Source organism: Haemaphysalis longicornis, unplaced genomic scaffold (genome assembly GCF_048455015.1).
Source record: "Haemaphysalis longicornis isolate Haplotype H1 unplaced genomic scaffold, Haemaphysalis longicornis Haplotype H1 scaffold_7, whole genome shotgun sequence".
NCBI lineage: Eukaryota > Metazoa > Arthropoda > Arachnida > Ixodida > Ixodidae > Haemaphysalis > Haemaphysalis longicornis.
In genome coordinates this window covers 130,096,894-130,113,682 of record NW_027526422.1, presented here as the reverse complement: position 1 = coordinate 130,113,682, position 16,789 = coordinate 130,096,894, and the positions used below count along the sequence as shown (strand labels likewise).

Here is a 16,789-nt window from a genome sequence, read left to right as displayed (position 1 = left end):
CACGGTATTCCGCGAAATCGTTTAAAGAATCTGTTTGCTACAACACATGCTACAACTGATTTTAAACCGAGTTTTTAGCACCCATTACCAAACGTCGTAACGAAATCTCAGTGAGCCTAGAAGAGCGGGCCATCTAAAGTTTCACTGCTGTTAGGCTTCAAAAAAACTAATCAGGTAAATACGGAGGTCCCTGCTTTTCAACTGGATTTCTATCGGCTTAAAACGATGACTTTTTAATAGGCTGGCGTGCAACGGCTACGCTTTGAACAGTGCGCCCCAAGGTTGGCGCCTGTGCCCGTTTGTATGTTCTATTTACGGACTAAAACGTTTCTGGTTCTATATTAGAATTTTTCTGCCTCTTTCATCAGACCGTGTTTGTTCTTTTCACTTCCAGATTTTGAAGTAGATCATAATCGAAGTATGAAGAGGTGAGAAGGGCACCTTACCATAAACAGCCCCAAGTGCAACAGTCAACCACGTGAAGCTTGGTGCAAAAGCAGCGCACACCAGTCCAACGCAGATGACGCCTGCCGACACGAGTGTCACAGAGTATATGGAGAGCCTTGTCAGCAGCAGGGTAACCAGAAAAGCTGGAATTCAGTACAACACATCAGTATTGAGTAAAATAGTATCTTTATAATATTCTATGAGGCCATTTTTGAGAAAAATTACGGAGGAATTTGGTAGTTGAATAAAGAAACGCTTTGAAAGAGAAAAGAGTCATGGTAAGTAATGCAGTATTCAGTTTCATATAAAATTTGGCTGCATGCACAGTGAAGGCCGTTTCTGGTCATGCCTACCGTCTGTGAAATGCGGTTTTAGAAATGCTGATCCGGATCGGAAATTTCAACACAAAGTAGTGCAAAGTAAACAGTTCGCTGAAGGAAAAGGAACTGAACAGTTATTTTCTTGTGCTTTTGCAGAAAACCAGTCTTGAGCACACACAGGGATTATATCAGCTAACTGAATTCTTTAGCACTGCAAAAAAAGCCTCTAAGCACACCTGCGAACGTGCATCAATTCTGTGAATAGGAGAGCTTGCTCGTTTCTGCTCTGTTGCAAAGTAAATTCCGGTTTGATTTTTGTTTTGCTGCATAATTACAATTGGTGAAACCGTCCATTGGCTGATGTGGCCTGATATTTATTACGAAAACAGCAACTGTGGCACCCACATACTTCGTGAAGCGCGCCCTAAATGCAGAGGTCCTTTCTGCCCTTTAAAAAAAAAAAAACATTGTATTGTGTACTTTTACGTAAAATGTGGCAACACCATGAATGTTAAAGATTATTTCCATTCCGCTGACAATTTCGCTTTTCTTCGCGAGAGAAGCATACTTCAGGAAAGATCTCGTTGAAAAGAATCTTGGTGAGACCTGGAGAGCATCAGGGAGACTTCAGCATTCACTTCAAGCATATCGGTGGCAGTAACAGAGAAATAATAACAAACAGAAACACTACGAAGCATACGGCTGCAAATGTAGCAAATCAACTCAAGCGCAAAATGTGCTCACATAATCTCACCAAGATAACATCTTCAAAACCGCAATGCTGAACATCACAAAGAAGCATTTTGCGTTATTTTACGCCTGCAAGGAACAAATTTAGGAAGCAGGGATTGTAGGAAAGTATAACACAAGTTTTAAACTTGTGCGGCAGTGTAATGCACTCGTAGAACAAAACTGGCAAGTTTCGGCCGACAGTCAGCACGAATATTTAGTGGATTGAAAACTTCATATTCGCTTTGGGAGCGTGCACACAATGAAAGGAATAAATTACCAGAAACGAGCCAACGTAGGAAGAAGCATTTTTTTGGACGCGAGTCTTGGCTGTATTATATTGACGTTAATTATTTTCAATTTGAGACTAATTTTTGCTCCATAATTTCACACCTATATAGGCGCCAGAATCTGCGTCTTTCTTAGAAAGTTGTTAACGAGCCCTGCAGGCATTTGAGATAAGTTTCGATTTCTAGAGTGTTTACTCTAAACGGTTAGCGTCAGACAGTGCAGACTAAAGGGAAATTTATGGCAACTGCAGGTGATAAGTTCAAGAAAAGAATGATTTGAGTTCTAGAATTGTAAAACCGGCGGTAGATGTTACGTCGGAGTGAATATTACGCCGGCTTGACAATTTACCCTTGAAACGACCCGTGCAACTTTTATTGCAGAAGGAAGACATAGTTGGCCTACCTACTAGCTGCTGCTTCGCTTTAAAAGCGCTAATTTTTTAGTAGAGAATGTAATGCCAAAGGAATGACACAAAGCATTCTCATGTTAACAGGTATGCGCAGTGATATCTACCGTTACACTAAATTGTTTTGAAAGCTTAAGAGGTTCGAACACATGAGACCTGAGACCACAAACGATGTTCGGGAAAAGATTTGTATGTTGACTTGCAGCTCAGATAAGATCAGTGCACAGAGGTACACTGCCGTGTACCTGAAGTATATTTAATAAATTACTTTTGGTTTTTGTAACCGTGCGCAGTCATGCACGCTTGCCTGTATCTTGTTATACGCCCCCTACCGAGCCGTGTATATAAGCGCCCACCTCTGTCAATAAATGCTGATTGCCAGACCAGCCTTCGTGCGTGCTACATGGTGGCAGCGGTGGCCGATAAGAGCGACGACGGCCGACAGCAGCGGATCTACGAGATAGCAAGCCACGCCGGGCGGCTTTCAGCCTTTCAGCTTCGCTTCGCAGAACTTTGCCATGGCCGACCCACCACGCCAGCAAGCAGCCCCGGTCACCACGCTACTTCCACCCCCAAAAGCCCTGGATACCTCCGCGGACGTGTGACAGAGCTGGACAACGTGGAAGCAGGAGTTCGAGCTGTTCGCCGCGGCTACCTGCCTGAACCAGCAGCCTAAAGAGGTACAGGCCGCCACCTTTCTCATGGTTATTGGAGAGGATGCTCGTAAAACCTACAGCACGTTTGTGTTTGAGGAAGGCGAAGAGAAGTCGGACATAGCAGTCTTAAAGAAGAAGTTTGAAGCATTCTACAAGCCGTCACTTAACCTAGCGTACCACGAGTATCGTTTTGGAATACGCGACCAGCGGGACGGAGAAAGCTTTAATGACTGGCTAACCGAACTGAGGGTATTGGCCAAGAGTTGCGAATTTGGCGAAATGGAAGAACGCATGCTACGGAGCAGAATTATCCTTGGCGTGAACGATAAAAAGCTTCAGGAAAGGCTTATATCGGAGAACGGGAATTTTGCCAAAACAGTGAAAATAGAAGGGACGCCCGTCTTGTGCAAACTTGACACCGGTGCCAATTGTTCGGTGATATCAAAAAAGAAACTGCATGAAATAACCGACAAAAGAGACGAGAGTTGCGACGTCGTGCTGAATACGTTTTTTGGCCACCAGAAAAAGGCAACACGACGCATACGCCTGCTTGTCGCCGGAACTGAGTCTAGCCTAGAAGCTAACTTTTTCGTCGTTGAAGACGACGTTCCCGTAACACTCAGTGGTTCTGTCTCAGAACAGCTTGGGTTACTGCGCAGACTCGCGGCGGTGGAGCAACCACAGCTCTACGAAGTTGCGAAACCTTACGAAGACGCATTCAACGGCCTAGGCATGCTCACAGGAGTTACCTATCGCATGAAGCTTAAGCCAGAAGCCCAAGGCGTGGTTAGGCCGGCAAGAAGGATTCCAATAGCGCTACAGGAAAAAACTAAAGCGGAACTCGACCGCATGGAAGAAGCGCAGGTGATCAAAAAAGTAACCGAGCCAACGGAGTGGTCTAGCCACATGGTGGTGGTCGACAAGAACGGCAAGACTCGAATTTGCATGGACCCTACAGAACTAAACAAAGCTCTACTGAGGGAGCACTACCCCATGCCGACTTTGGAAGATATCGCGCCATCCCTTGCCGGTGCTCGCTATTTTTCAACACTAGACGCTGCGTCAGGGTTCTGGCAAATAAAGCTCGATGATGAGAGCTCTCGAATTCGCACCATGAGCACTCCTTACGGCCGTTACCGGTTTCTACGCATGCCTTTCGGGATCTCGTCTGCTCCGGAAGTTTTCCAGCGTGCAATGCACAAGGTCATGGAAGGCCTCGAAGGTGTTGCCGTCGTAATGTACGACATTCTTGTGTGGGGCCGTACCAAAGAGGAACATGACAGGAACCTGGAAAACGTTCTGCAGCGATGCCGACTGCACAATTTGAAGCTAAATCGAAAGAAGTGCCGTTTTTTGCAGGACACTGTCAGATACCTAGGGCACGTTCTGACACGTGATGGGCTGAGCTTGGACCCGGACAGGCTGCACGACATCCTACAAGTTAAAGCGCCAAGCGACAAGAAAGAGCTGCAGACCTTCCTGGGTATGGTCAACTTCGTCTCCCGGTTCATTCCGAACATGTCGACGGTTACCGCTCCATTACGAGAGCTTTTGAAAAAGGATGTCGCATGGGTTTGGGAGGACCGCCACCAACAGAGCTTCATGGCTCTCCGAGAGGCGCTTTCAAAAGCTCCAGTGCTGGCGTACTTCACAAAGGGCCAACCTATCACATTGTCAGTCGACGCAAGTCAAAGCGGCGTTGGCGCAGTAATAATTCAGAATGGCCACCCCCTAGCGTATTCGTCTCATTCTCTAACGGAAACGCAACAGAGGTACACTCAGATCGAAAAAGAAATGCTGGCTATTGTTCACGGTTGCGAAAAATTCCACGACTACCTATTTGGGCAGCCGCAAGTTGTAGTGGAATCGGATCACAAACCACTGGAAGCAATTTTTTGCAAACCGTTGTATCAGTGCCCCCTCCGACTGCAGCGCATGCGCCTCAACCTGCCAAAGTACCCGATAGTTGTGAAGTACACGCCGGGGAAAGATCTTTTCATTGCTGACGCGTTATCGCGCTTTCCAAATGCATCCGTTCTAAAGGAGCAGGATGAACGCTTTCACGTCAACGTCATCGCTAACCTGCCCATTTCAGACAGGCGCCTGATGCAGGTACAAGAGACGGCCAAGGACCCAACAATGCTCCAACTTCACCACTACGCAAGCACAACTTGGCCAGACGACAAAAATGACGTCATCCCGGAACTACGCAGCTACTGGGCCTTCCGAGAGGAACTTCACACACAAGGTTTGGTTCTACGCAGTAACCGCCTTATCATCCCTCCAAAGATGCGTCGCGAGATTATTTGTTGTTTGCACGGTGCGCACGGTGGATCGGAAAAGATGAAGGCACGCGCGCGAACTGCACTGTCTTGGCTAAACATAAACAATGACATTGAAGAAGCAGCGCGGCGTTGCCCGGTATGCCAGAAGAACAGGCCCAGAAATGCTCGAATGCCTTTAATGAGCCACGAAATTCCAAGTTTACCGTGGCAGGTTGTTGGCGCCGACTTTTTCTACCACAACGGAAACGAGTACTTGGTTGTCATTGATTTCTATTCCTTCTTCTTTGAAATCAGAGCAGTGACGTCTACATCTGCTAAACATGTGATTTCCGCTTTCGCAGACATCTTTGCGACTCATGGGTTTCCGCTCCAACTCTGCACCGATAATGGACCACCGTTCACCAGCCAGCAGTTTCGGGACTTCATCGGTAAGGTTGGCACCAACCACGTTTGCTCCAGTCCATATCACCCGCGCTCAAATGGTATGGCGGAAAGAGCCGTACAAGAGGCCAAGAAACTGCTAAAGAAGCATCCATTTGGATCGGTAGGCTTTTGCGCGGCATTGCTCGAATGGAGGAGCTCTCCCCGTGACCCATGTTTGCAGTCTCCAGTGCAACGACTCATGGGAAGGTTGACCAGGAGCCTGCTGCCCGTTTCTGCCATCCACCTCCAGCCACGGGTCATACCACCTCGAGACGTGAAGCAGCGACTGCAACAGATCCGCCAGAAACAACGGACCTTCTACAACAGAAGCTCCAAGCACCTGCCAGAGTTGCAACGTGGATCCAGTGTCGCAGTGTACAACATTCCAGCAAAAACGTGGTATCCCGCAGAAGTCGTCCAGACTGCTTCTACTCCACGCTCCTACGTCGTGGAAACTGAGGACGGTCGTCAGCTTCAACGCACCCGTGAACACCTCAGGCCAGCGCACCAGCCGTCCGCACCAGTCGGCGCGCCTACCGACGCGTCTGTTCCTGCGTCTGCGTCTCCGCAACAATCCGAGCCCGAACCGTTGCGAAGAAGCCAGCGAGAACGACGTCCACCGAAAAGATACCCAGACAGAGACTTCTAACCCCTCAATAAAGAGAACTAAAAAAGGGGGAGATGTAACCGTGCGCAGTCATGTACGCTTGCCTGTATCTTGTTATACGCCCCCTACCGAGCCGTGTATATAAGCGCCCGCCTCTGTCAATAAATGCTGATTGCCAGACCAGCCTTCGTGCGTGCTACAGTTTTGACTGCTGGTTGTTTTTATTTTTATATATTTCAATTGAACATTGCATTAAATGCCCAGGAATGAGGGTGGCTTTAAGCAAACTTTTCTAAAATGAGCTAGCGAAATTTCCGGAGCGAATAGGAAAAAATATAGGCCCCAAGTGCCGATTTGCTTGATTTGATTTCGCATGTTATAAAGTTTTAAGCTCACCTCTGATCGTAAGTTGTTTCACATCGCTGGAATTTGTGAGTAAACAAGAAAAAGAGTGACAGGAGACCAGTGGCGCCGCTAGAGCGACCAAGCGTGAACATTGAGACTGTACGGACGTAAATCAGAGTTGGCATGATGGGAGGATGAGCCTCTACACAACGAGATGAGAAATGGTAGGTTGCGAGCTTCTGAAGCCGTAACAAGGCGTGCGCCTTGAGCCAATATTCAATGTAATGAGGAATGGAAATGTGGTAGTAACGCATTTTATATACCCGGAATGCTGGTCTACTATTTTTTGTCTTTTGAAGGGATTAATAATTGTTTTTGTTTTACCTGACATGTTTCTATTTACCATTGCTGGATGAAATTAATCTTCTGTGAATGAATAATGCATGGTGAGCACGAAAGCTATTCAAAAGTGTAAGCCTATCTTTTTTTCAGGCAATCAATATCACATAAAAATTACAAAAACCTGAAAATAATTCGGCTTAGTGCCTAGGCTTTAACGTAAGGCTTTATTCTCGTAAAGGACTACTAGTTAAAAAATAAAGGTCTTCCACTAGACGTGAAAGGTGTCGGAAGTTCAGAGTAGGGATTCGCTTTTGGGGCGGCGGCACCGTTGTCGGTGAGGATGATGTCGATGATGATCGCTATTGGTTTCCCCTTTGTAGTGGTGTGAAGACAAAACTTCGTCGATGGTCACTGAACTTACGGCCCTGCGTGCTGCATTAAAACACATTTTAACTGCTCCAGTTCAGGCATGGGCAATCTTCACCGACTCTCGAGCAGCCCTTCAGCACCTCATGGTGCTGCCACAAGAGCAGCTTGCTCATGAAATCAATAACCTGCACACTCAGGCAACAAACAACCACCACGTCGTTGTTTTACAGTTGCTTCCATCTCACTGCGGTGTGGATGGCAACGACGAAGCCGACGGAGCTGCTTCATCAGCGCATTTCAGCCCAATTATCACTCCAGTGCCTTTCACAAGGCGAGACGGAGCGACTCTGGTGTCATCGGTTGCCAAGAGCTCACAGCGATTGCTGTGGACAGGCCCAACTAAGACCTACGTTACATTGCACACAATAGACCCAGAGTGCCGATTTCGGATGCCAAGCGGTCTGTGCAAGCGAGATTAAGCTGTCCTGCATCGCATCCGACTGAATGTGGCTTACACTAGGCATTTCCTTTTTAAACTTCGCTAGGCTTCCTCACCTTTGCGCCTTACCTGTACAGTTCGCGAGGTCCTGAAACACGTTCTCTGAGCGTGTTCTCGCTGCGAACTTGAGCGTACACGGCTAAGCTCTCTGCGGGCCTGCCCTCGTCCGCCCAGATCTCTGCGAAGCACCTCTTTGGGCCCTCGCTTACAAACGCCAAGGCAAGTCGAGCAGCAAAAGCGTTCTTAACATTCCTCCGGAGCACTGGACTTGTCAGTGAACTATGAACTATCGCACGAATGACTATATCGCCTGATGGTGTGTGCTTTTTCTGTGCGTCTGTGTATTTGAGTATTGATGTGTGAGTGAAAGTTCTTTTCAAATAGTTTCATCACACCTTCACCCCCATTTGGTGTAGCAAGTTGGGCGCCCAGCCTGGCTGACCTCACTTGCCCATTAAAGTTGTTTCTCTCTCTCACATGCCAACTTACAAAAAAGGACTAATATACCTATGTTTTATACTCTTGGTTTAATACTAGCGCTGCTTAAGGTTGGCACAAAGAGCTTATTAGGCACAAAAGTCTCTTTTTTTCTGTTACAGGTGCTAACTGTCCTAGGCAATATTCCCCTCTCTGGTTTTCGTTCACCAGCATTCTAATATTTTTTTTGTCACCTCGACAGCCTTCAAGTTCACTTCCTCTGTGCTACCGTTAAATCGTAGGACTTCTCGAAGCCGAATATTTCCCTCATGTAGATTTGGACGGATACCCTCACATTCTAACACTATGTGCTGCATAGTTTCTGTTTCTTTCCCGCAGACCACGCATACCCCCGCATATTGTGAATTGCTACCACCCCTCCCGCTCTTCGCCTTCCTGTTTCACTCCCTTTTGATAAATTGAACCGGCGTTTCTCCCATGCAATTCAATTGTCCCGCCTCAGCAGTGCTCGCGCGCCATATTTCCAAAACAGCACGGTCGGGAGTTTAGTTTGTTTTAGGGGCGGGGCCCCTTGGAAGATCGAACTTTCGGGGCCTGCTGTCGTCGTCGTCGTGTCATGTAGTCACACACTCACGGTGCTAAAACACCGGGGCACTCGTTTTCCCACGCTTCGCACTAGAACGTTTCATCTCCAGGGTAAAAACGTGTACTAAAGGAACACACCAGGACTCTCGTTATCCAACGCGTCGCGCTAAAACGCTTCATGCTTCAAACAGACCGGGACTTTACAGCAAAGCTGTATACCTCTACTTGCAACGGTTTAGTCTCCGGTGGCAAAAACGCGAAGGCGCCAAGAATACACATGTACACTGCATGCTTCGCCCGTGCCCAATTTTTCCGTTAGTGGAGATGACCCCGGATTTCTTGTGCTTGCTTTCATCTCGTGGTCGCTAGAGCCTTAGTGCTTCATTCTAAATTGGTCGTTTACTTCCCTCTGCGGCCACGTTTTTTCGGTTACGTAAAAATTAACCAAACGAGCATGCTTAACTGAATGAACGCGGGGTCGGCCGGTTCAGTGCATATATTTTGCCTCAAATGTACCTGCAGTTTTTTTGCGCTATTTAGCGTGTACATGTAATTCCAGTGCCAGTGGTCCCACGAGTTTACAATTGTTCTGATCGTATAAATCTCTTGTTCTAGTATGCAATTATCTTTTGGCCGCATGGCTAAATCGTGGGACAAGCGGGTATCTTCTCGAAGTCTCTGTTAAAGGGCGTGACGCCGCCGGACGCTGTTCGGGTTCGTTATGCCGCGTGACAGCGGACGGGCTACTAGGACGAGTTGGGCCCTTAAAGTGTTCTGCACTTAAAAAGTACTCCATATACGTATTGTACTTAAAGCCACTGGAAGCCGTTGACGTCGTTATACCTCAAAGCGTAACGTTGAGCCTCAGCCCCGGCGCCAAACTGTTTTTTTTTTGCCGTATATTTTTTGCGTCGGCGCGCGTACGTTTTTTCTGCCATCGGGTATACGCAATGTTTTGCATGTAATAAATATGAAATGTCTTTATTGAACGCTATCGAGCCGTTTCAAGCAGTTTAGTTCCGGCGATTTAATATTGCTGCAGCAACGGTCCAGCAAATAGTGCTACCAGCGACGACGGCACCCATGTTTGTCGCAGCTAATTCTGTCTGCGGTTAGCAGATGCGCGCGTGAAGCACACAATGAAAATTGCTCGATTGAACTGTGCCTGAAAGTAAGTATGTTCGTACGATCCTAATGCAATCAGAAGATCAATGACTCAGAGCATAGGGCGGTAGTTCTCAGAAACATGAAACCAGTTACCTCTGCCATGGCTCAACGTCCTGAACTATCACAATAACTAAATCAGTGGGCTTTGTATTTCGACTGTGAAACCATGTCTTTAAGAACAGCGCGATCATTCTTTTACCTCTTGCACTAATTAAGATACACTAATGGCTGAATATATTCCAAAGGGGAAATAGTATAGTATTCACGCGCTTTCTGATCATGTTTAGATGCAAACGATGCTTTCTTTGTTTTGGCAATAATCATTTTACATTCATTTTTCTCTCGTGCATATTTTCTTAGTTTCGCTCAATGGAAAGGTATTGTCCAATGTAGGGAAAATGGGTCACCTACGAAGTCTCTAAAGGCATTTCAAAAACGCAGGTGCGTCACCGCGGCAGGTGAGTAGTAACTGGTCGTGCGGTTTCCTTGCGCGGCGGCTGACTACCTTCGACTGCGTTTATGTGGCTGCGCTACTATTGGTGCAAGTTTTAGTGTAAAAAAATGGGCTCAGCTTGGACCAGTGGTGCATATCTGGAGAAACAGCGAAGTTGGAATCTACTAGATTCTGGAAATTCGGCTAGGTCTTGCTTGGTTTTGATAGGCTTTGCTTCGGCGGCTTCAGCCCATTGATCGCGGTTTGATTGTAGAACTCTCATATGTTGTTGAGCAGCGATACGACGGCTTTCGCGCCCCATTTATTGTGCCTCGGGAGTTACATACTTCTCGGACGACCCATGATATGCCAGATCCTGCGTGATGTGCTCGGCAATGAGTCACAAGACGCTGAGTGCGGCCGCTGCGGCAAAATAAACTCGCCGCGTCGGCGCAGTGACGTCATAGCTAGGCGAGGTTTGGTGACGGGCATGGCGGGCGGCTAGTACCGCAGGAGCTTTTTTCTTGGTATTTGTTTGCTAGTGCCACCGCACCAAGGTGAAGCTTAAATAGCTCCTTTGCTAAAAGAGACAATTCAAGGGAATGAAAGCTCCGGGATTCACTCACGAGTGACATCAGTGTCCTAACGGTACTTATGACCATAAAGACTTCTCACTGAAATTAAACCAGCAGTAGGAGTAATAGAAGGGTCTCAGTCAATATTAAGCCCGAAAATGACTTCTAAAAGCATGTCCTTAGCAGGAGTGTCGGCATAAATATAGTCTACATGTACTCGTTAGTGTCACTGCGTTTAATTCAGAAAAAAAATCATTTGGATAATCTTCAGGAATCTCGCACGTCACCTTACCATATTCATGATGTCATAGAAAGTGGTGCTAGGAAGTGAAAGAAGTGTCCACACCTGTTTTCACGCTTCGAAGAATTCCTGCGTTAATAAGTACGTGCTGCTGATGCAGGTTGTGTATTTTTCCCCAGAAAATGAATCCACGAACGTGTGACACATTTCTCTTAAAGTACACTGTACCCTTATATGATGGCTCAACGACGATGCTCGATCAATCTTCCATTCTAGAGGACGAGGCTCTCGCGTAGTCTTCATTTTGCAACTTTTGGCGGCTTTCAAATCCGTGTAAGATTTTCCCTTTTTTGATAAAAATAAATACTAATTTTTCTTCAAAGCTGCGCAACTGTGTGGCTCATTTTTTGTAGTTTACCGTCCACATGATGACAGCAAACCATTCGGTCTTATTCATCGGTATACAGCTGTACACTTCACATGTTTGGTATTTTTTAGGACAAGGCAACTGGCTCATGCTCTCTGGAGTAGTTTCAAACTATGCATGGATTTATCTCCTGGACTCCTGCTGGTGTGATCAGTTGTTCATGGCTGCAGAAATACCCAAACTGCGAGTTGGGTGTGTTGGTATAGATTCATGACGGCTAAAGCGCAAACGAATCTCGGACAAGAAAGGATACAAGATTGACAAAAGGGAAGGAGCTCTATCCTGTGCTCTTTCTTGTCCAATTTTGCATACGGTTTACCCTTCTGGAAGAAATTTACGCTTTGTCATTTCTCAAAAACTCATGCAACACTTTTATTTTCTCGTTCGCGGCAATTTGGGTGAGTGTAAGTACTCTAGACGTAATATTATGAGAATTCGGAAAACACAAAAGCATGTCGCATTTGGAAATACAGGTCAGATATTCCTGATGAGTTTGTTTGATGAAACCAAACTGTGGACTTTGCGTCTTTACTGCCCTAACACGGCCTCGCCAAAACACTCCAGCGACGCAGCGGGCATATATTCAGCAGCTTTTGACGAAGACCAAATATGATCTCACACTTAGCCGACTGCACGGTAGGCCATGACAATGAGTTCTCCACAGCTATACATTATCGTGGTGCTTCAAAGCATTGGTTCGTGACACAAAATTGCGGTGGCCAACAGTATTTGAAGTTAACTACGGCAGATAATATCAGCAATATTGTTAACATGGTGAAGGTTCGTAATAATAAGTTCAAGTTTCTAATTATTCAGAACCGAGCTATCAACACAATGAAAAGAACCAAGATAAGGTGATATAATTTGCCACTTCCTGTGACATCGTTAGCGCTGTTTGGAATGATCGTAGAACCCTAAATCTTCAGGTTCAGGATAGAACTATGGTTACGGTCAGTGTGTGTACGCTCTTCTGGCGCAAGTTACGTAAAACTGTACTGCCCATTTAGGCTGATTATCAGCAGGAAATCACTTGTAGCAGGGACTCTTCGAGGTCCTCTCTTGTTACTGTTTTTTCAATAACAAGGCATGTTATTGAAACGACAAGGGGAATGATGCCTCTTTTTTTTCAGATTTAATGGTGAAAGAAGAAAACTAGGCAATTTGAAGGTATGAAGGCAACGCCTTCATTCTCCTGGCCAGAAAAACACCAGAAAAAAAAACTTAACATACATCGCGCGATGATGCACTCATCACCTTGCATCAAGTCCTATTCGCCAAATTAGGCCAGTTTACAACATAGGATTTCAATTTTGAATTGAGTTTTTAGTGAAATGCCATTCATGAACAGCATTCATGTCTCGCCAATAGTAGCCCTCAGTTACGTGCTTTGTAAGGTGAGCACTTGAGCTTTTTCTCACCGCTGGTGAACCCGCAGCTGTTGAGCACGACCGGTGGTACAATGAAATCACAAGCAACAATATACATTTTCAGCTTACCTCCCAAGTTTTGGAAGAGCATGATGATGCTATCGGGCCTTGAAGCCATGCTTCTGTTGATCTGGTATTTCTCCATGAAGAGCACGTACAAATAGCCTGTGCTGGACTGCGCCATGCACAGCAGAAAACAGGCGAACATCGCCACAATCGGCACGCCCCAGCAGCAGTCTTGAGGTTGAGACTCTGTCGCCTTTAGAGACTTCGAACTTGTGGTGTTTGCCATTTTACACACCTGAGTCGGTAGCCCGAGAGCAAACTGAAAAAGTGATTGGAAAGTTTTTGGTGTTTATGGGCAATGGGTCTGTGCGCGTTTTCAAAGCTGTTTTTTACTGTTTCTGTATGAGAACGACCTTTTATGAATAGACACGGGCGATCGCTCGGTAAAGCAGCGTGGAATACACTTGAACATTATCTAATCATACTAAGGGGAGTCAATTGTTTTTACACTCGGTAGATTCTAGAGAATTTGATGTAACTGATAACAAATTGCTTGCTATAAAACTATCAGGTGATGGTATCTCAATTACTCACCGGTGGTTCAATGAAGCTCCACTGCTTCAATCACAAATAATGGGCGTCGACTTGATGAAGACGCCTTGCTGCGTGTCCAAGCGGAGGCATCCTGTTACAGTTTGAAGATGGTTTGTTTGGGAATATGCTCTTTTTCCCAGCATCGACGCTAATTTTCCTGGAGCTCTGTGGCTGGAAAAAATAGCTTGCATGCGAACGATTGCCCGAGACTGACAGTGCTTGCCAGCCTGTATTAGGGCTTACCGCGAACGCCGATATAAACGTTAATCACGGCGTAAATAGCTGTCGTTTCACTACCATCCGAAAGCTACGGTCAGAGTAGATCGCAAGTAAACAGGGCTCGGACAGTGAAACCATACACTGGCTATACAAGCACGTGGGCCCGGCTTGATAAATGGTCCGGGCAGCACGCCAGAAAGTTGCTTTTGCTTTACGTTTCTGTTTTTTGGCAGTTCTGTTATGGCAGGTGTAGACGGACGTGTTCAATCTAACAAATTTCGCTGGGCGAAACATATTTTGCGGCCTTCTCTCCATACCGTACCCCGAATCACAACATGAGGTCACAACGGACGCACTGTATTTACTTTCTGCTTTTTGCGTGGTGATAGTTGACAGCAGACCAGTTGATTTCTATGCGTCCTATCAGAGAATACGAATCGTCCTACGTTAAAAACAGGTCGACGCACAATCATGACGCAGCTGGTACAATTAGCTGTCAAACGTCTGACCCCTCGCTCTCGTACGTGACAGCTATATAGTAGCTACATAGACATTCAACCTTTCCTTTTTTTAACATTTTGTCTCGAAAGAATTGCACAGTTTAGTCATTTTCTGTGTCGTGCGGCAGGGCAAAACTAAGATACGCCTGCATTGCAAGAGTGAAGAACCCTTATTGGAGGCAATTTTTCCTGAGTGAACATACACTTCTTCGCAAATACGTCAACACACGAGGGATTTAATTAGTGCTTTGTTGTTTGTTACATTAGTTTTGTTTTAAAATGGTCTGTATGCTATATCTACACATGCCTACTCAGGTCAGTCGAGATGTGCAATGCTACCGGTTCAAACATACTCTTCCCGCAACGTTAACTAAAACGTTTTTTTTTCACTCCGCAAGAAGTGGCCCAAATGCAGCGTATACAAGACTGCTGACTCGCATGGTTGTCGTAGCGCCTTCGTGGCTGTTCTTAGGCATTCGACCACTTTCCGAAACAAAAGGTACTTCAGTATTTTAGTGGCGTAAGAGGTTAGCTTTGGATAACAGTAAAATAGAATCTCATTTCTGTACGCGGTAAGTCACGCACATTAGCTATGCGTTGACCTGTTCTAATACAAGGGCTTCGACAGGCAGTTTTCGAAGTGCGATTTTTATGCATTACGCGACAAGTAGCGTAGAGTGTTGGAAGAGAAGCTTTAACTGATTAGTTTAAATATAAATTTATGGGTATTCGTTAAGGATTAGCAAAGTAAGTAGAAATTTACGATTTATTGACACGCAAAATTCTACCCCTATTTCGCACTCAGGGAAACTAAGGCATCACACCCACCAACGAGTCAGCCACGGAACATCATTTGCCGGTGCGTTTATCAAAGCTTCAAGACCTTTATACGAATAACCACAGAAAGGTAATCGAAATGCAAGTTTTGACGGAGAAACGCAAGGATAGCAAGGCTACCGCAGGATAGCCTAAACGTTCATGCCTCTTAAAGCAATGAACTTTTGATCAGCGCGCTTGCCTTCCTTCGTCAAAAATGCACCCTAACCAGACGAGATTCTGTCACATCCTTGACTTCAAGAAACACAAGTTGTAAAACTGCTGCTACCACTTTTAAAGAAGGGCCCTGACCCTAAATGCTGCCCTGCTCAGTTTCGGCGAATTCTGCAAGGCAGGATTGTTCCCTGGTCCACGGAAGTCCCAGGAAAAGTTTAATTGATGTTTTACACGTCGAAAGTAAATCCAAGCTCCAAAAGATACCATAGTAAGCGCTTGATGTACCACGGTCCACAACTTGGGATAAATACTAGCGTGAACAGCCGGAGCTCTACGCAATTATTACTTTTTTTTACTTTTTCACAAAGATACGTTGTCTGATATAGCAAATAGAGTTTCTTACAATTATGATTACGTGATTTTCGCATCTTCCTCAAAGAACGTGTACGGTCTGCGGGATGTTTCCGGGAATACTTGAAGTAATTAAAAAGTAGGCTTTCGGTGATAAAAATGTTATTCCATGAGTCAAGTGATCCGGCGCCGCGGCTTCCATAGAAAAGGCTTCACTTGCCATTAAGAAAATAACTAACCAGAATGGGTTCCTTACCTTTTAATCATTCCTGTTAGTTATTTGATTGCGAAGTGGAAAGTGAAAGGAACGTTACTGGACCAGATGCGCGTCATTGGATTTGCCGAAACGTAATTCTCAGCGGATTTAGGGGCCCAGAACGTCGGTCGTACGGACGCACCCACGTGGAGCCCGCAAAGCACCGCAAAACACACGTGCTCACGTCACTCAAAGTTGTAGTACACGTCACACGCACGCTGCGGTTTAGCTTTGGCTCGAAGGGGACGTAGCTCATTGTACGTGTGACGTCTACAGCTCGTGACGCCAACAAGTGGGATTTGCGGCGTTTTGCGAGCTCCAAGTGCGCGCGCGTGAGCAGGAATTACGTTCCGAGCTTCTAGCTTTGTAGGTAATTAGGTTTCGGCAAATTTAACGACGCGTATCGGGTACACGCGCGAGCTTCACCCGCTCACCATTGACGTACTTATTCTGCTGGGTGTGGATGTTAGCATAGACGCACGTCTAACGACCCGATATGATCTGAATGCTGTCCTCCGTGGTCGAGCGGTATTGATTTGTGTGTTACGCAGGCAGTGTGTTGCCTATGACGTTTACAGAAAAAGGACTCCCCACGTTTGTTCGCTAGAATAAAACTCTAGTCTTTCCAAGTTTCATTGAGCCGATTGGCTAGGAAGTATGCTCAATCGCAAATTACAAACACACTTATTTTATTTTGTGGACTCCTTGCAATGGTCCCGGCTTCGCTAGTCACCCTGCTTCTGAGTAAAAGAGAGTGACTTTTGAATTACCCTAAGGTCTTCCCTCAAACACACTGTATATTTTACACTTCATCAGCAACCGATAGGCGAAGCAATCGGATTTTTCATCGCTTCGCAG

At 46.0% G+C, this 16,789-nt stretch overlaps 1 protein-coding gene across 1 annotated transcript; it reads right to left on the bottom strand.

The window, feature by feature from the left end:
- Positions 1–384: 384 nt before the first annotated feature.
- On the bottom strand, positions 385–13,331 carry LOC144146533 (uncharacterized). Its single transcript, XM_077678476.1, has 2 exons — positions 13,082–13,331; positions 385–590 (listed from the first exon to the last, which is right to left on the bottom strand). Exons 1-2 carry the CDS (start codon positions 13,302–13,304, stop codon positions 385–387), a joined length of 429 nt encoding a protein of 142 aa, XP_077534602.1. The 5' UTR covers positions 13,305–13,331.
- Positions 13,332–16,789: the final 3,458 nt, after the last annotated feature.